At 55.0% G+C, this 20,005-nt stretch overlaps 1 protein-coding gene across 1 annotated transcript in view; it reads right to left on the reverse strand.

Moving 5' to 3' along the window:
* Window positions 1-426: 426 nt before the first annotated feature.
* The window catches only part of LOC140403318 (adhesion G protein-coupled receptor E3-like), an 89,666-nt gene continuing 70,087 nt past the window's right edge, over window positions 427-20,005 (reverse strand). The window contains exons 15-16 of the mRNA XM_072491165.1: window positions 19,745-19,843; window positions 427-599 (exon numbers count right to left, since the gene is read on the reverse strand). Of these exons, the coding sequence (XP_072347266.1) occupies window positions 546-599; window positions 19,745-19,843 (153 nt within the window). The 3' untranslated portion in view covers window positions 427-545. The remainder of the gene's footprint in view (window positions 600-19,744; window positions 19,844-20,005) is intronic.

Raw genomic sequence — 20,005 nt, forward strand, 5'->3', positions numbered from 1 at the left:
AATACAGACGTTGACAATCTTTAAAATTCATCAGAAGAACAAATTTACATTGACACGGTGATAATCTGAGGACGCTCCATCACGCTTTTCAGACAATAAGGTACTTTTGAAATTGCAGTCACCGCTGGAATGAAGTCAACCCTGCAACCAATTTACGCACAGCAAGACACCGCCGCCTCTCCCCCCCCCCCCACCACACGAAAAAAAAAACAATGGAGTATGTCTGATGTGAGATATTGGTTGCGGGATGGTCAAGGCTCCTAGGAGAGCTCACTGTGATTGGTGAGGTAGCTGATCTCGTGCCACGTCCACGTTTGGGCCTTGGCGATTCTCTAAAATGAGCAGCGCTGCAGAGAACGAGAGTGGAAGAAAGGAACGCTGTGTAACATGAGCTGGCGCATTACAGAGCACCACCCCCCCCCCCCCCCCCCCCCCGCGCCGCCGTGCTCAGTGAGCGTGTGGCAGCATGCGATAGAAACCTGCAGTCGCGGAGGTGTTGACTGAGGCGTGGTGTGAAGATGAAGCACAACAAGTCCCCCGCTGCATCATGGGACTGTGCCAGACGTCGTGGACTCTGTTTCTTGGACACTTCTCTTCCCCTGAGAAAAGAAAAGTACAGGCGCCAAGTTAGATGAGGAAAGTCATTCTCGACTTCTAGAAGCAATGCCCATTTTAAAATCACTCAGAGGTCAGCCGTGGATAGAAGTGTCCGTTGTGCTTCAATAAGAACCAACCTTGCCTCTGAGTGGCAAGATTGTGATTGGAAAAGAATTTATAACTCAGAGACCTGAGCTTGGAAATCTAGACTGACACTTCCAGTGCAGTAATAAGGGATTGTTGCACTGTCTGAGGTACTGCACTGTCTGAGGTACTGCACTGTCAGAGGTACTGCACTGTCTGAGATGCTGCACTGTCTGAGGTGCTGCACTGTCTGAGGTGCTGCACTGTCTGAGGTACTGCACTGTCTGAGGTGCTGCACTGTCTGTGGTACTGCACTGTCTGAGGTACTGCACTGTCTGTGGTACTGCACTGTCTGAGGTACTGCACTGTCAGAGGTACTGCACTGTCTGTGGTACTGCACTGTCTGAGGTACTGCACTGTCAGAGGTGCTGCACTGTCTGTGGTACTGCACTGTCTGAGGTACTGCACTGTCTGTGGTACTGCACTGACTGAGGTACTGCACTGTCTGTGGTACTGCACTGTCTGAGGTACTGCACTGACTGAGGTACTGCACTGTCTGAGGTGCTGCACTGTCTGTGGTACTGCACTGTCTGTGGTACTGCACTGTCAGAGGTACTGCACTGTCTGTGGTGCTGCACTGTCTGAGGTACTGCACTGTCTGAAGTGCTGCACTGTCTGAGGTGCTGCACTGTCTGTGGTACTGCACTGTCTGAGGTACTGCACTGTCTGTGGTACTGCACTGTCTGAGGTACTGCACTGTCTGTGGTACTGCACTGTCTGAGGTACTGCACTGTCTGAAGTGCTGCACTGTCTGAGGTACTGCACTGACTGAGGTACTGCACTGTCTGAGGTGCTGCACTGTCTGAGGTACTGCACTGTCTGAGGTGCTGCACTGTCTGTGGTACTGCACTGTCTGAGGTACTGCACTGTCTGAGGTACTGCACTGTCTGAGGTGCTGCACTGTCTGTGGTACTGCACTGTCTGAGGTACTGCACTGACTGAGGTACTGCACTGTCTGAGGTGCTGCACTGTCTGAGGTACTGCACTGTCTGAGGTACTGCACTGTCTGATGGACTGCACTGTCTGAGGTGCTGCACTGTCTGTGGTACTGCACTGTCTGAGGTACTGCACTGTCTGTGGTACTGCACTGTCTGAGGTACTGCACTGTCTGTGGTACTGCACTGTCTGAGGTACTGCACTGTCTGAAGTGCTGCACTGTCTGTGGTGCTGCACTGTCTGAGGTACTGCACTGTCTGAAGTGCTGCACTGTCTGAGGTGCTGCACTGTCTGTGGTACTGCACTGTCTGAGGTACTGCACTGTCTGTGGTACTGCACTGTCTGAGGTACTGCACTGTCTGTGGTACTGCACTGTCTGAGGTACTGCACTGTCGGTGGTACTGCACTGTCGGTGGTACTGCACTGTCTGAGGTACTGCACTGTCTGAGGTGCTGCACTGTCTGTGGTACTGCACTGTCTGAGGTACTGCACTGTCTGTGGTACTGCACTGTCTGAGGTACTGCACTGTCTGTGGTACTGCACTGTCTGAGGTACTGCACTGTCTGAAGTGCTGCACTGTCTGAGGTGCTGCACTGTCTGTGGTACTGCACTGTCTGAGGTACTGCACTGTCAGAGGTACTGCACTGTCTGAGGTACTGCACTGTCTGAAGTGCTGCACTGTCTGAGGTGCTGCACTGTCTGTGGTACTGCACTGTCTGAGGTACTGCACTGCCTGAGGTGCTGCACTGTCTGAGGTACTGCACTGTATGAGGTACTGCACTGTCAGAGGTACTGCACTGTCTGAGGTACTGCACTGTATGAGGTACTGCACTGTCAGAGGTACTGCACTGCCTGAGATGCTGCACTGTCAGAGGTACTGCACTGTCTGAGGTACTGCACTGTCTGAGGTACTGCACTGTCTGAGATGCTGCACTGTCTGAGGTGCTGCACTGTCTGAGATGCTGCACTGTCAGAGGTACTGCACTGTCTGAGGTGCTGCACTGTCTGAGGTACTGCACTGTCTGAGATGCTGCACTGTCAGAGGTACTGCACTGTGTGAGGTGCTGCACTGTCAGAGGTACTGCACTGTCTGAGGTACTGCACTGTCTGAGGTACTGCACTGTCTGAGATGCTGCACTGTCTCAGGTGCTGCACTGTCAGAGGTACTGCACTGTCTGAGGTGCTGCACTGTCAGAGGTACTGCACTGTGTGAGGTGCTGCACTGTCAGAGGTACTGCACTGTCTGAGGTACTGCACTGTCTGAGGTACTGCACTGCCTGAGGTACTGCACTGTCTGAGGTGCTGCACTGTCTGAGGTCCTGCACTGTCTGAGGTACTGCACTGTCAGAGGTACTGCACTGCCTGAGGTGCTGCACTGTCTGAGGTACTGCACTGTCTTATGGACTGCACTGTCTGAGGTGCTGCACTGTCTGAGGTACTGCACTGTCTGAGGTACTGCACTGCCTGAGGTGCTGCACTGTCTGAGGTACTGCACTGTCTTATGGACTGCACTGTCTGAGGTGCTGCACTGCCTGAGGTACTGCACTGCCTGAGGTGCTGCACTGTCTGAGGTGCTGCACTGCCTGAGGTACTGCACTGTCTGAGGTGCTGCACTGTCTGAGGTGCTGCACTGTCTGAGGTGCTGCACTGTCTGAGGTACTGCACTGTCTGAGGTACTGCACTGTCTGAGGTGCTGCACTGTCTGAGGTGCTGCACTGCCTGAGGTACTGCACTGTCTGAGGTGCTGCACTGTCTGAGGTGCTGCACTGTCTGAGGTGCTGCACTGTCTGAGGTACTGCACTGTCTGAGGTACTGCACTGTCTGAGGTGCTGCACTGTCTGAGGTGCTGCACTGCCTGAGGTACTGCACTGTCTGAGGTGCTGCACTGCCTGAGGTACTGCACTGTCTGAGGTGCTGCACTGTCTGAGGTGCTGCACTGTCTGAGGTGCTGCACTGTCTGAGGTACTGCACTGTCTGAGGTACTGCACTGTCTGAGGTGCTGCACTGCCTGAGGTACTGCACTGCCTGAGGTACTGCACTGCCTGAGGTACTGCACTGTCTGAGGTGCTGCACTGCCTGAGGTACTGCACTGCCTGAGGTACTGCACTGCCTGAGGTACTGCACTGTCTGAGGTGCTGCACTGTCTGAGGTACTGCACTGCCTGAGGTACTGCACTGTCTTATGGACTGCACTGCCTGAGGTACTGCACTGTCTGAGGTGCTGCACTGCCTGAGGTACTGCACTGCCTGAGGTACTGCACTGTCTGAGGTGCTGCACTGTCTGAGGTGCTGCACTGTCTGAGGTACTGCACTGTCTGAGGTGCTGTACTGTCTGAGGTGCTGCACTGTCTGAGTGCTGCACTGTCTGAGGTCCTGCACTGTTTGATGTGCTGCACTGTCTGAGGTGCTGCACTGTCTGAGGTGCTGCACTGTCTGAGGTGCTGCACAGTCTGAGGTGCTGCACTGTCTGAGGTGCTGCACTGTCTGAGGTGCTGCAAGGTTTGAGGTGCTGCACTGTCTGAGGTGCTGCACTGTCAGAAATGCTGCACTGTCTGAGGTGCTGCACTGTTTGAGGTGCTGCACTGTCTGAGGTGCGGCACTGTCTGAGCTGCTGCACTGTCTGAGGTCCACCACTGTCTGAGGTGCTGCACTGTTTGAGGTGCTGCACTTTTTGAGGTGCTGAACTGTCTGAGGTCCTGCACTGTCTGAGGAACTGCACTTTCTGAGGAACTGCACTGTCTGAGGTACTGCACTCTCTGAGATCCTGCACTGTCTGAGCTGCAGCACTGTCTGAGGTCTTGCACTGTCTGAGGTGCTGCACTGTCTGAGGTCCTGCACTGTCTGAGGTCCTGTACTGTCTGAGGTGCTGCACTGTCTGAGGTGCTGCACTGTCGGAGATGCAGCACTGTCGGAAATGTTGCACTGTCTGAGGTGCTGCACTGTCTGAGGTCCTGCACTGTTTGATGTGCTGCACTATCTGAGATGCTGCACTGTCTGAGGTGCTGCACTGTTTGATGTGCTGCACTGTCTGAGGTGCTGCACTGTCTGAGGTGCTGCATTGTCTGAGGTGCTGCACTGTCTGAGGTCCTGCACTGTCAGAGATGCTGCACTGTCTGAGGTGCTGCACTGTTTGAGGTGCTGCACTGTCTGAGATGCTGCACTGTCTGAGGTCCACCACTGTCTGAGGTGCTGCACTGTCAGAGATGCTGCACTGTCTGAGGTGCTGCACTGTTTGAGGTGCTGCACTGTCTGAGGTGCTGCACTGTCAGAGATGCTGCACTGTCAGAGATGCTGCACTGTCTGAGGCACTGCACTGTTTGAGGTGCTGCACTGTCTGAGGTGCTGCACTGTCTGAGGTCCAGCACTGTCTGAGCTGCTGCACTGTCTGAGGTCCACCACTGTCTGAGGTGCTGCACTGTCTGAGGTCCTCCACTGTTTGAGGTGCTGCACTTTTTGAGGTGCTGCACTGTCTGAGGTACTGCACTGTCTGAGGTACTGCATTGTCTGAGGTGCTGCACTGTCTGAGGTACTGCACTGTCCAAGATGCTGCACTGTCTGAGGTGCTGCACTCTCTGCGGTGCTGCACTGTCTGAGGGGCTGCACTGTCTGAGGTACTGCACTGTCTGAGGTACTGAACTGTCCAAGATGCTGCACTGTCTGAGGTGCTGCACTGTCTGAGGTACTGCACTGTTTGAGGTGCTGCACTGTTTGTGGTGCTGCACTGTCTGAGGTACTGCACTGTCCAAGATGCTGCACTGTCTGAGGTGCTGCACTGTCTGAGGTACTGCACTGTTTGAGGTACTGCACTGTTTGAGGTGCTGCATTGTCTGAGATGCTGCACTGTCTGAGGTCCTCCACTGTTTGAGGTGCTGCACTGTTGAGTTGCTGCAATGTCTGAGGTGCTGCACTGTCTGATGTCCTGCACTGTCAGAGATGCTGCACTGTCTGAGCTGCTGCACTGTCTGAGGTCCTCCACTGTCTGAGGTACTGCACTGTCTGAGGTGCTGCACTGTCTGAGGTCCTCCACTGTCTGAGGTACTGCACTGTCTGAGGTGCTGCACTGTCCAAGACGCTGCAATGTCTGAGGTGCTGCACTGTCTGAGGTGCTGCACTGTCTGAGCTGCTGCACTGTCTGAGGACCTGCACTGTCAGAGATGCTGCACTGTCTGAGGTGCTGCACTGTTTGAGGTGCTGCACTCTCTGAGGTGCTGCACTGTCTGAGGTGCTGCACTGTCTGAGGTCCTGCACTGTCTGAGGTCCTGCACTGTCTGAAGTGCTGCACTGTCTGAGGTCCTGCACTGTCAGAGATGCTGCACTGTCTGAGGTGCTGCACTTTCTGAGGTACTGCACTGTCTGAGGTGCTGCATTGTCTGAGGTGCTGCACTGTCTGAGGTCCTGCACTGTCTGAAGTGCTGCACTGTCTGAGGTACTGCACTTCCTGAGGTGCAGCACTGTCTGAGGTACTGCACTCTCTGAGATCCTGCCCTGTCTGAGGTCCTGCACTGTCTGAGGTGCAGCACTGTCTGAGGTCTTGCACTGTCTGAGGTGCTGCACTGTCTGAGGTCCTGCACTGTTTGATGTGCTGCACTGTCTGAGATGCTGCACTGTCTGAGGTGCTGCACTGTCTGAGGTGCTGCACAGTCTGAGGTGCTGCACTGTCTGAGGTGCTGCACTGTCTGAGGTGCTGCACTGTTTGAGGTGCTGCACTGTCTGATGTCCTGCACTATCTGAGGTGCTGCATTGTCTGAGGTGCTGCACTGTCTGAGGTGCTGCACTGTGTGAGGTACTGCACTGTCTGAGGTACTGCACTGTCCAAGATGCTGCACTGTCTGAGGTGCTGCACTCTCTGCGGTGCTGCACTGTCTGAGGGGCTGCACTGTCTGAGGTACTGCACTCTCTGCGGTGCTGCACTGTCTGAGGGGCTGCACTGTCTGAGGTACTGCACTGTCCAAGAAGCTGCACTGTCTGAGGTGCTGCACTGTCTGAGGTACTGCACTGTTTGAGGTGCTGCACTGTTTGTGGTGCTGCACTGTCTGAGGTGCTGCACTGTCTGAGGTACTGCACTGTCTGAGGTGCTGCACTCTCTGCGGTGCTGCACTGTCTGAGGGGCTGCACTGTCTGAGGTACAGCACTGTCCAAGAAGCTGCACTGTCTGAGGTGCTGCACTGTCTGAGGTACTGCACTGTTTGAGGTGCTGCACTGTTTGTGGTGCTGCACTGTCTGAGGTGCTGCACTGTCTGAGGTCCTGCACTGTCTGAGATGCTGCACTGTCTGAGGTCCTCCACTGTTTGAGGTGCTGCACTGTTGAGTTGCTGCACGGTCTGAGGTGCTGCACTGTCTGAGGTCCTGCACTGTCAGAGATGCTGCACTGTCTGAGCTGCTGCACTGTCTGAGGTCCTCCACTGTCTGAGGTACTGCACTGTCTGAGGTGCTGCACTGTCCAAGACGCTGCACTGTCTGAGGTGCTGCACTGTCTGAGGTGCTGCACTATCTGAGCTGCTGCACTGTCTGAGGACCTGCACTGTCTGAGGACCTGCACTGTCAGAGATGCTGCACTGTCTGAGGTGCTGCACTGTTTGAGGTGCTGCACTCTCTGAGGTGCTGCACTGTCTGAGGTGCTGCACTGTCTGAGGTCCTGCACTGTCTGAGGTCCTGCACTGTCTGAAGTGCTGCACTGTCTGAGGTCCTGCACTGTCAGAGATGCTGCACTGTCTGAGGTGCTGCACTGTCTGAGGTACTGCACTGTCTGAGGTGCTGCACTGTCTGAGGTCCTGCACTGTCTGAAGTGCTGCCCTGTCTGAGGTACTGCACTTTCTGAGGTGCAGCACTGTCTGAGGTACTGCACTCTCTGAGATCCTGCACTGTCTGAGGTCCTGCACTGTCTGAGGTGCAGCACTGTCTGAGGTCTTGCACTGTCTGAGTTGCTGCACTGTCTGAGGTCCTGCACTGTCTGAGGTGCTGCACAGTCTGAGGTGCTGCACCGTCTGAGGTGCTGCAAGGTTTGAGGTGCTGCACTGTCTGAGGTGCTGCACTGTCTGAGGTGGTGCACTGTTTGAGGTGCTGCACTGTCTGAGGTCCTGCAGTGTCAGAGATGCTGCCCTGTTTGAGGCGCTGCACTGTCTGAGGTACTGCACTGTTTGAGGTGCTGCCCTGTCTGAGGTGCTGCACTGTCTGAGGTCCTGCACTGTCAGAGATGCTGCACTGTCTGAGGTGCTGCACTGTTTGAGGTGCTGCACTGTCTGAGGTGCTGCACTGTCTGAGGTCCTGCACTGTTTGAGGTGCAGCACTGTCTGAGGTCCTGCACTGTCTGAGCTGCTGACCTGTCTGAGGTGCTGCACTTTTTGAGGTGCTGCACTGTCTGAGGTACTGCACTGTCCAAGATGCTGCACTGTCTGAGGTGCTGCACTGTCTGAGGTACTGCACTGTCTGAGGTCCTCCACTGTTTGAGGTGCTGCACTGTTTGTGGTGCTGCACTGTCTGAGGTGCTGCACTGTCTGAGGTGCTGCACTGTCTGAGGTGCTGCACTCTCTGAGGTGCTGCACTCTCTGAGGTGCTGCACTGTCTGAGGTCCTGCATTGTCTGAGCTGCTGCATTGTCTGAGGTGCTGCGCTGTCGGAGATGCAGCCCTGTTGGAGATGCAGCACTGTCGGAAATGTTGCACTGTCTGAGGTGCTGCACTGTCTGAGGTGCTGCACTGTGTGAGGTACTGCACTGTCTGAGCTGCGGCACTGTCCAAGATGATGCACTGTCTGAGGTGCTGCACTGTCTGCGGTCCTGCACTGTCTGAGGTGCTGCACTGTCTGAGGTGCTGCACTGTCTGAGGTCCTGCACTGTCAGAGATGCTGCACTGTCTGAGGTGCTGCACTGTCTGAGGTCCTGCACTGTCTGAAGTGCTGCACTGTCTGAGGTGCTGCACTTTCTGAGGTGCAGCACTGTCTGAGGTACTGCACTCTCTGAGATCCTGCACTGTCTGAGGTGCAGCACTGTCTGAGGTCTTGCACTGTCTGAGGTGCTGCACTGTCTGAGGTCCTGCACTGTCTGAGGTCCTGCACTGTCTGAGGTGCTGCACTGTCTGAGGTACTGCACTGTCTGAGGTGCTGCACTGTCGGCAGTGCTGCACGGTCTGAGGTGCTGCATTGTCTGAGGTGCTGCACTGTCGGAGATGCTGCACTGTCGGAGATGTAGCACTGTCGGAAATGTTGCACTGTCTGAGTGCTGCACTGTCTGAGGTCCTGCACTGTTTGATGTGCTGCACTGTCTGAGGTGCTGCACTCTCTGAGGTGCTGCACTGTCTGAGGTGCTGCACTGTCTGAGGTGCTGCACTGTCTGAGGTACTGCACTGTTTGAGGTGCTGCACTGTCTGAGGTGCTGCTCTGTCTGAGGTCCTGCACTGTCAGAGATGCTGCACTGTCTGAGGTCCACCACTGTCTGAGGTGCTGCACTGTCAGAGATGCTGCACTGTCTGAGGTGCTGCACTGTCTGAGGTGCTGCAAGGTTTGAGGTGCTGCACTGTCTGAGGTGCTGCACTGTCAGAGATGCTGCACTGTCTGAGGTCCACCACTGTCTGAGGTGCTGCACTGTCTGAGGTGCTGCACTGTTTGAGGTACTGCACTGTCTGAGGTGCTGCACTGTCTGAGGTGCTGCACTGTCAGAGATGCTGCACTGTTTGAGGTCCTGCACTGTTTGAGGTGCTGCACTGTCTGAGGTGCTGCACTGTCTGAGGTGCTGCACTGTCAGAGATGCTGCACTGTTTCAGGTCCTGCACTGTTTGAGGTGCTGCACTGTCTGAGGTCCTGCACTGTCTGAGCTGCTGCACTGTCTGAGGTCCACCACTGTCTGAGGTGCTGCACTGTTTGAGGTGCTGCACTTTTTGAGGTGCTGCACTGTCTGAGGTCCTGCACTGTCTGAAGTGCTGCACTGTCTGAGGTACTGCACTTTCTGAGGTGCAGCACTGTCTGAGGTACTGCACTCTCTGAGATCCTGCACTGTCTGAGCTCCAGCACTGTCTGAGGTCTTGCACTGTCTGAGGTGCGGCACTGTCTGAGGTCCTGCACTGTCTGAGGTCCTGCACTGTCTGAGGTCCTGCACTGTCTGAGGTCCTGCACTGTCTGAGGTGCTGCATTGTCTGAGGTGCTGCACTGTCGGAGATGCAGCACTGTCGGAAATGTTGCACTGTCTGAGGTGCTGCACTGTCTGAGGTCCTGCACTGTTTGATGTGCTGCACTGTCTGAGGTGCTGCACTGTCTGAGGTGCTGCACAGTCTGAGGTGCTGCACTGTCTGAGGTACTGCACTGTCTGAGGTGCTGCAAGGTTTGAGGTGCTGCACTGTCTGAGGTGCTGCACTGTCTGAGGTCCTGCACTGTCAGAGATGCTGCACTGTCTGAGGTCCACCACTGTCTGAGGTGCTGCACTGTCAGAGATGCTGCACTGTCTGAGGTGCTGCACTGTCTGAGGTGCTGCACTGTCTGAGGTGCTGCACTGTCTGACGTCCTGCACTGTCAGAGATGCTGCACTGTCTGAGGTACTGCATTGTTTGAGGTGCTGCACTGTCTGAGGTGCTGCACTGTCTGAGGTCCTGCACTGTCAGAGATGCTGCACTGTTTGAGGTGCTGCACTGTTTGAGGTGCTGCACTGTCTGAGGTGCTGCACTGTCTGACGTCCTGCACTGTCAGAGATGCTGCACTGTCTGAGGTACTGCATTGTTTGAGGTGCTGCACTGTCTGAGGTCCTGCACTGTCAGAGATGCTGCACTGTCTGAGGTGCTGCACTGTCTGACGTCCTGCACTGTCAGAGATGCTGCACTGTCTGAGGTACTGCATTGTTTGAGGTGCTGCACTGTCTGAGGTGCTGCACTGTCTGAGGTCCTGCACTGTTTGAGGTGCAGCACTGTTTGAGGTGCAGCACTGTCTGAGGTCCTGCACTGTCTGAGCTGCTGCACTGTCTGAGGTCCACCACTGTTTGAGGTGCAGCACTGTCTGAGGTCCTGTACTGTCTGAGCTGCTGCACTGTCTGAGGCCCACCACTGTCTGAGGTGCTGCACTATCCAAGATGCTGCACTGTCTGAGGTGCTGCACTGTTTGAGGTGCTGCACTTTTTGAGGTGCTGCACTGTCTGAGGTACTGCACTGTCTGAGGTACTGCATTGTCTGAGGTGCTGCACTGTCTGAGGTACTGCACTGTCCAAGATGCTGCACTGTCTGAGGTGCTGCACTCTCTGCGGTGCTGCACTGTCTGAGGTGCTGCACTGTCTGAGGTACTGCACTGTCTGAGGTGCTGCACTGTCTGAGGTCCTGCACTGTCTGAGATGCTGCACTGTCTGTGGTGCTGCACTGTCTGAGGTCCTCCACTGTTTGAGGTGCTGCACTGTTGAGTTGCTGCACTGTCTGAGGTGCTGCACTGTCTGAGGTCCTGCACTGTCAGAGATGCTGCACTGTCTGAGCTGCTGCACTGTCTGAGGTCCTCCACTGTCTGAGGTGCTGCACTGTCTGAGGTACTGCACTGTCTGAGGTCCTGCACTGTTTGATGTGCTGCACTGTCAGAGATGCTGCACTGTCTGAGGTCCACCACTGTCTGAGGTGCTGCACTGTCTGAGGTGCTGCACTGTTTGAGCTGCTGCACTGTCTGAGGTCCTGCACTGTCAGAGATGCTGCATTGTCTGAGGTGCTGCACTGTCTGAGGTCCTGCACTGTCAGAGATGCTGCACTGTCTGAGGTGCTGCACTGTTTGAGGTGCTGCACTTTTTGAGGTGCTGCACTGTCTGAGGTACTGCGCTGTCTGAGGTACTGCACTGTCTGAGGTGCTGCACTGTCTGAGGTACTGCACTGTCCAAGATACTGCACTGTCTGAGGTACTGCACTGTCTGAGGTGCTGCACTGTCTGAGGTCCTGCACTGTTTGAGGTGCTGCACTGTCTGAGGTCCTCCACTGTTTGAGGTGCTGCACTGTCTGAGGTGCTGCACTGTCTGAGGTGCTGCACTGTCTGAGGTCCTGCACTGTCTGAGGTCCTGCACTGTCAGAGATGCTGCACTGTCTGAGCTGCTGCACTGTCTGAGGTCCTCCACTGTCTGAGGTACTGCACTGTCTGAGGTGCTGCACTGTCCAAGACGCTGCACTGTCTGAGGTGCTGCACTGTCTGAGGTGCTGCACTGTCTGAGGTCCTCCACTGTCTGAGGTGCTGCACTGTCTGAGGTGCTGCACTGTCGGCAGTGCTGCACGGTCTGAGGTGCTGCACTGTCTGAGGTGCTGCACTGTCTGAGGTGCTGTCCTGTCTGAGATGCTGCACTGTCTGAGATGCTGCACTGTCTGAGGTGCTGCACTCTCTGAGGTGCTGCACTGTCTCAGGAGCTCCACTGTTTGAGGTGCTGCACTGTTTGAGGTGCTGCACTGTTTGTGGTGCTGCACTGTCTGAGGTGCTGCACTGTCTGAGGTCCTGCACTGTCTGAGATGCTGCACTGTCTGAGGTCCTCCACTGTTTGAGGTGCTGCACTGTCTGAGGTCCTCCACTGTTTGAGGTGCTGCACTGTTGAGGTGCTGTACTGTCTGAGGTGCTGCACTGTCTGAGGTGCTGCACTGTCTGAGCTGCTGCACTGTCTGAGCTCCTGCACTGTCAGAGATGCTGCACTGTCTGAGGTGCTGCACTGTTTGAGGTGCTGCACTGTCTGAGGTGCTGCACTGTCTGAGGTACTGCACTGTTTGAGGTGCTGCCCTGTCTGAGGTGCTGCACTGTTTGAGCTGCTGCACTGTCTGAGGTGCTGCACTGTCTGAGGTCCTGCACTGTCTGAGCTGCTGCACTGTCTGAGGTCCACCACTGTCTGAGGTGCTGCACTATCCAAGATGCTGCACTGTCTGAGGTGCTGCACTGTTTGAGATGCTGCACTTTTTGAGGTGCTGCACTGTCTGAGGTACTGCACTGTCTGAGGTACTGCACTGTCTGAGGTACTGCACTGTCCAAGATGCTGCACTGTCTGAGGTGCTGCATTGTCTGAGGTACTGCACTGTCTGAGGTGCTGCACTGTCTGAGGTACTGCACTGTCCAAGATGCTGCACTGTCTGAGGTGCTGCACTGTCTGAGGTACTGCACTGTTTGAGGTGCTGCACTGTTTGTGGTGCTGCACTGTCTGAGGTGCTGCACTGCCTGAGGTACTGCGCTGTCTGAGATGCTGCACTGTTTGTGGTGCTGCACTGTCTGAGGTGCTGCACTGCCTGAGGTACTGCGCTGTCTGAGATGCTGCACTGTCTGAGGTGCTGCACTGTCTGAGGTACTGCACTGTTTGAGGTGCTGCACTGTTTGTGGTGCTGCACTGTCTGTGGTACTGCACTGTCTGAGGTCCTGCACTGTCTGAGATGCTGCACTGTCTGAGGTCCTCCACTGTTTGAGGTGCTGCACTGTCTGAGGTCCTCCACTGTTTGAGGTGCTGCACTGTTGAGGTGCTGCACTGTCTGAGGTGCTGCACTGTCTGAGGTCCTGCACTGTCAGAGATGCTGCACTGTCCAAGACATTGCACTGTCTGAGGTGCTGCACTGTCTGAGGTGCTGCACTGTCTGAGCTGCTGCACTGTCAGAGATGCTGCACTGTCTGAGGTGCTGCACTGTCTGAGGTGCTGCACTGTCTGAGGTGCTGCACTGTCTGAGGTCCTGCACTGTCAGAGATGCTGCACTGTCTGAGGTGCTGCACTGTCTGAGGTACTGCACTGTCTGAGGTGCTGCACTGTCTGAAGTCCTGCACTGTCTGAGTGCTGCACTGTCTGAGGTACTGCACTTTCTGAGGTGCAGCACTGTCTGAGGTACTGCACTCTCTGAGATCCTGCACTGTCTGAAATCCTGCACTGTCTGAGTTGCAGCACTGTCTGAGGTCTTGCACTATCTGAGGTGCTGCACTGTCTGAGGTCCTGCACTGTCTGAGGTGCTGCACTGTCTGAAGTGCTGCACTGTCTGAGGTGCTGCACTCTCTGAGGTGCTGCACTCTCTGAGGTGCTGCACTCTCTGAGGTGCTGCACTGTCTGAGGTACTGCACTGTCTGAGGTACTGCACTGTCTGAGGTACTGCACTCTCTGAGATCCTGCATTGTCTGAGGTCCTGCGCTGTCTGAGGTCCTGCACTGTCTGAGGAGCAGCACTGTCTGATGTCCTGCACTATCTGAGGTGCTGCATTGTCTGAGGTGCTGCACTGTCGGAGATGCTGCACTGTTGGAGATGCAGCACTGTTGGAAATGTTGCACTGTCTGAGGAGCTGCACTGTCTGAGGTGCTGCACTGTGTGAGGTACTGCACTGTGTGAGCTTCGGCACTGTCCAAGATGCTGCACTGTCTGAGGTGCTGCACTGTCTGAGGTCCTGCACTGTCTGAGGTGCTGCACTGTCTGAGGTGCTGCACTGTCTGAGGTCCTGCACTGTCGGAGATGCTGCACTGTCTGAGGTCCTCCACTGTTTGAGGTGCTGCACTGTCTGAGGTACTGCACTGTTTGAGGTGCTGCACTGTCTGAGGTGCTGCACTGTCTGAGGTCCTGCACTGTCTGAGGTGCTGCACTGTCTGAGGTCCTCCACTGTCTGAGGTGCTGCACTGTCTGAGGTCCTCCACTGTCTGAGGTGCTGCACTGTCTGAGGTGCTGCACTGTCTGAGGTCCTGCACTGTCTGAGGTGCTGCACTGTCTGAGGTCCTCCACTGTCTGAGGTGCTGCACTGTCTGAGGTCCTCCACTGTCTGAGGTGCTGCACTGTCTGAGGTCCTGCACTGTCTGAGGTCCTGCACTGTCTGAGGTCCTCCACTGTTTGAGGTACTGCACTGTCAGTGATGCTGCACTGTCTGAGGTGCTGCACTGTTTGAGGTGCTGCACTGTTTGAGGTGCTGCACTGTCTGAGGTGCTGCACTGTCTGAGGTCCTGCACTGTCTGAGGTACTGCACTGTCAGTGATGCTGCACTGTCTGAGGTGCTGCACTGTTTGAGGTGCTGCACTGTTTGAGGTGCTGCACTGTTTGAGGTGCTGCACTCTGTGAGATGCTGCACTGTCTGAGGTCCTGCACTGTCTGAAGTGCAGCACTGTCTGAGGTGCTGCACTTTCTGAGGTGCAGCACTGTCTGAGGTACTGCACTCTGTGAGATGCTGCACTGTCTGAGGTCCTGCACTGTCTGAAGTGCAGCACTGTCTGAGGTGCTGCACTGTCTGAGGTGCTGCACTGTCTGAGGTGCTGCACTGTTTGAGGTGCTGCACAGTCTGAGGTGCTGCATTGTCTGAGGTGCTGCACTGTCGGAGATGCTGCACTGTCGGAGATGCAGCACTGTCGGAAATGTTGCACTGTCTGAGGTGCTGCACTGTCTGAGGTCCTGCACTGTTTGATGTGCTGCACTGTCAGAGATGCTGCACTGTCTGAGGTCCACCACTGTCTGAGGTGCTGCACTGTCAGAGATGCTGCACTGTCTGAGGTGCCGCACTGTTTGAGGTGCTGCACTGTCTGAGGTCGTGCACTGTCAGAGATGCTGCACTGTCTGAGGTCCTGCACTGTCTGAGGTCCACCACTGTCTGAGGTGCTGCACTGTCTGAGGTGCTGCACTGTCTGAGGTCCTGCACTGTCAGAGATGCTGCACTGTCTGAGGTGCTGCACTGTTTGAGGTGCTGCACTGTCTGAGGTCCCGCACTGTCAGAGATGCTGCACTGTCTGAGGTACTGCACTGTTTGAGGTGCTGCACTTTTTGAGGTGCTGCACTGTCTGAGGTACTGCACTGTCTGAGGTGCTGCACTGTCTGAGGTACTGCACTGTTTGAGGTGCTGCACTCTCTGAGGTGCTGCACTGTCTGAGGTGCTGCACTGTTTGAGCTGCTGCACTGTCTGAGGCCCTCCACTGTCTGAGGTACTGCACTGTCCAAGATACTGCACTGTCTGAGGTACTGCACTGTTTGAGGTGCTGCACTTTTTGAGGTGCTGCACTGTCTGAGGTACTGCCTGTTTGAGGGGCTGCACTGTCTGAGGTACTGCACTGTCTGAGGTACTGCACTGTCTGAGGTGCTGCACTGTCTGAGGTGCTGCACTGTCTGAGGTGCTGCACTGTCTGAGGTCCTGCACTGTCTGAGGTACTGCACTGTCTGAGGTCCTGCACTGTCTGAGGTCCTGCACTGTCAGAGATGCTGCACTGTTTGAGCTGCTGCACTGTCTGAGGCCCTCCACTGTCTGAGGTGCTGCACTGTCCAAGACGCTGCACTGTCTGAGGTGCTGCACTGTCTGAGGTGCTGCACTGTCTGAGGTCCTCCACTGTCTCAGGTGCTGTACTGTCTGAGGTACTGCACTGTGCAAGATGCTGCACTGTCTGAGGTGCTGCACTGTCTGAGGTGCTGCACTGTCTGAGGTGCTGCACTGTCTGAGGTGCTGCACTGTCAGAGATGCTGCACTGTCTGAGGTGCTGCACTGTCTGAGGTGCTGCACTCTCTGAGGTGCTGCACTCTCTGAGGTGCTGCACTGTCTGAGGTACTGCACTGTCTGAGGTACTGCACTGTCTGAGGTACTGCACTCTCTGAGATCCTGCATTGTCTGAGGTCCTGCGCTGTCTGAGGTCCTGCACTGTCTGAGGAGCAGCACTGTCTGATGTCCTGCACTATCTGAGGTGCTGCATTGTCTGAGGTGCTGCACTGTCGGAGATGCTGCACTGTTGGAGATGCAGCACTGTTGGAAATGTTGCACTGTCTGAGGAGCTGCACTGTCTGAGGTGCTGCACTGTGTGAGGTACTGCACTGTGTGAGCTTCGGCACTGTCCAAGATGCTGCACTGTCTGAGGTGCTGCACTGTCTGAGGTCCTGCACTGTCTGAGGTGCTGCACTGTCTGAGGTGCTGCACTGTCTGAGGTCCTGCACTGTCGGAGATGCTGCACTGTCTGAGGTCCTCCACTGTTTGAGGTGCTGCACTGTCTGAGGTACTGCACTGTTTGAGGTGCTGCACTGTCTGAGGTGCTGCACTGTCTGAGGTCCTGCACTGTCTGAGGTGCTGCACTGTCTGAGGTCCTCCACTGTCTGAGGTGCTGCACTGTCTGAGGTCCTCCACTGTCTGAGGTGCTGCACTGTCTGAGGTGCTGCACTGTCTGAGGTCCTGCACTGTCTGAGGTGCTGCACTGTCTGAGGTCCTCCACTGTCTGAGGTGCTGCACTGTCTGAGGTCCTCCACTGTCTGAGGTGCTGCACTGTCTGAGGTCCTGCACTGTCTGAGGTCCTGCACTGTCTGAGGTCCTCCACTGTTTGAGGTACTGCACTGTCAGTGATGCTGCACTGTCTGAGGTGCTGCACTGTTTGAGGTGCTGCACTGTTTGAGGTGCTGCACTGTCTGAGGTGCTGCACTGTCTGAGGTCCTGCACTGTCTGAGGTACTGCACTGTCAGTGATGCTGCACTGTCTGAGGTGCTGCACTGTTTGAGGTGCTGCACTGTTTGAGGTGCTGCACTGTTTGAGGTGCTGCACTCTGTGAGATGCTGCACTGTCTGAGGTCCTGCACTGTCTGAAGTGCAGCACTGTCTGAGGTGCTGCACTTTCTGAGGTGCAGCACTGTCTGAGGTACTGCACTCTGTGAGATGCTGCACTGTCTGAGGTCCTGCACTGTCTGAAGTGCAGCACTGTCTGAGGTGCTGCACTGTCTGAGGTGCTGCACTGTCTGAGGTGCTGCACTGTTTGAGGTGCTGCACAGTCTGAGGTGCTGCATTGTCTGAGGTGCTGCACTGTCGGAGATGCTGCACTGTCGGAGATGCAGCACTGTCGGAAATGTTGCACTGTCTGAGGTGCTGCACTGTCTGAGGTCCTGCACTGTTTGATGTGCTGCACTGTCAGAGATGCTGCACTGTCTGAGGTCCACCACTGTCTGAGGTGCTGCACTGTCAGAGATGCTGCACTGTCTGAGGTGCCGCACTGTTTGAGGTGCTGCACTGTCTGAGGTCGTGCACTGTCAGAGATGCTGCACTGTCTGAGGTCCTGCACTGTCTGAGGTCCACCACTGTCTGAGGTGCTGCACTGTCTGAGGTGCTGCACTGTCTGAGGTCCTGCACTGTCAGAGATGCTGCACTGTCTGAGGTGCTGCACTGTTTGAGGTGCTGCACTGTCTGAGGTCCCGCACTGTCAGAGATGCTGCACTGTCTGAGGTACTGCACTGTTTGAGGTGCTGCACTTTTTGAGGTGCTGCACTGTCTGAGGTACTGCACTGTCTGAGGTGCTGCACTGTCTGAGGTACTGCACTGTTTGAGGTGCTGCACTCTCTGAGGTGCTGCACTGTCTGAGGTGCTGCACTGTTTGAGCTGCTGCACTGTCTGAGGCCCTCCACTGTCTGAGGTACTGCACTGTCCAAGATACTGCACTGTCTGAGGTACTGCACTGTTTGAGGTGCTGCACTTTTTGAGGTGCTGCACTGTCTGAGGTACTGCCTGTTTGAGGGGCTGCACTGTCTGAGGTACTGCACTGTCTGAGGTACTGCACTGTCTGAGGTGCTGCACTGTCTGAGGTGCTGCACTGTCTGAGGTGCTGCACTGTCTGAGGTCCTGCACTGTCTGAGGTACTGCACTGTCTGAGGTCCTGCACTGTCTGAGGTCCTGCACTGTCAGAGATGCTGCACTGTTTGAGCTGCTGCACTGTCTGAGGCCCTCCACTGTCTGAGGTGCTGCACTGTCCAAGACGCTGCACTGTCTGAGGTGCTGCACTGTCTGAGGTGCTGCACTGTCTGAGGTCCTCCACTGTCTCAGGTGCTGTACTGTCTGAGGTACTGCACTGTGCAAGATGCTGCACTGTCTGAGGTGCTGCACTGTCTGAGGTGCTGCACTGTCTGAGGTGCTGCACTGTCTGAGGTGCTGCACTGTCAGAGATGCTGCACTGTCTGAGGTGCTGCACTGTCTGAGGTGCTGCACTGTCTGAGGTCCTGCACTGTTTGAGGTGCTGCACTGTCTGAGGTGCTGCACTCTCTGAGGTGCTGCACTGTCTCAGGAGCTCCACTGTTTGAGGTGCTGCACTGTCTGTGGTGCTGCACTGTCTGAGGTGCTGTACTGTCTGAGATGCTGCACTGTCTGAGGTACTGCACTGTTTGAGGTGCTGCACTGTCTGAGGTCCTGCACTGTCAGAGATGCTGCACTGTCTGAGGTCCTCCACTGTCTGAGGTGCTGCACTGTGTGAGGTGCTGCACTGTCTGAGGTACAGCACTGTCTAAGGTGCTGCACTGTCTGAGGTGCTGCACTGTCTGAGATGCTGTGGTTTGGGTCAGATAAGTGTGGCACAGTGGTACAGTGGTTAGCACTGCTGCCTTACCGCACCTGTGGCCCGGGTTCAATTCCTGCCTCGGGTGACTGTGTGGAATTTGCACTTTCTCCCCATGTCTGCATGGGTTTCCTACAGGTGCTCCGGTTTTCCCCCACAGTCACAATAATTTGATCGAGGGGCATGTGTGTTACCACCTGATGCCACAATAATAGCAACAAATTAATATAACCGTGAACTTCCAGAGTCACTTTTCAACAGTGTCTGATTTTGTCAAGAATGTTAATTTCGGGCACCTTCCTGTCAAATATAACTTATCAGGATGTCCCGATCTGGGATGAGTTATATGGAAACTGTTGGCTAAATTTGTTGAGGGACAAAGGCAGGATGTCCTAGCTGTGGTATTATAATAGCTGTAAGTACAGCCGTGGTTAATGAAATGTCTAGAGAAGCCACCAGAGGGAGCTACAGTATGTAAGGCATTGATGTTAAGGCATTGATGCTAAGCCTTGTGGGAGAATGCAGTGCCGGAGTTAGCTGGAGACAGACAGAAGTATTGATAGTGTGAGTGAGAGCAGATCATAGTTTATAACAGTATTAAGATTTGTTGTGGACAAGTGTAGTTTATATTTTAACATCAACTGTGTATTATTTGGAAGTACGTGTCGAATCCAAATGAGTAGTGTTAATAAATTTATAGCTCTGTTTAAATTCAAGCTATTTTGTGGTCTTTGTGAACACGATACCAACCATCCTGAATTAAGCGACACAAAGAACACCACACCAGCTTTTCACACAAGTTTCAGTGTACGGCTCATTGGATTTGGTAATCTGGGGCCTGGGAGTCGACCAAATGGTATGGAGATTTTACCTGGCTGAATGATGTTCGAAAGCTGGAGTTGGAAACCGGTCTCCATACATGTGATTTCCTGAAACACTTCGCCAAACACCGACCATAGGCGTCTCTCACCTATTAAAAGAAAAGATGAACAGGGTTTGTAGCTGATCTATACGGTGGCACAGTGGTTAGCACTGCTGTCTCACAGCACCAGGGATCCGGGTTCAATTCCAAGCTCATCTGACTGTCTGTGTGGAGTCTGCACGTTCTCCCCATGTCTGCGCGGGTTTCCTC

Source organism: Scyliorhinus torazame, chromosome 27, assembly GCF_047496885.1.
Source record: "Scyliorhinus torazame isolate Kashiwa2021f chromosome 27, sScyTor2.1, whole genome shotgun sequence".
Classification (NCBI taxonomy): Eukaryota; Metazoa; Chordata; class Chondrichthyes; order Carcharhiniformes; family Scyliorhinidae; genus Scyliorhinus; species Scyliorhinus torazame.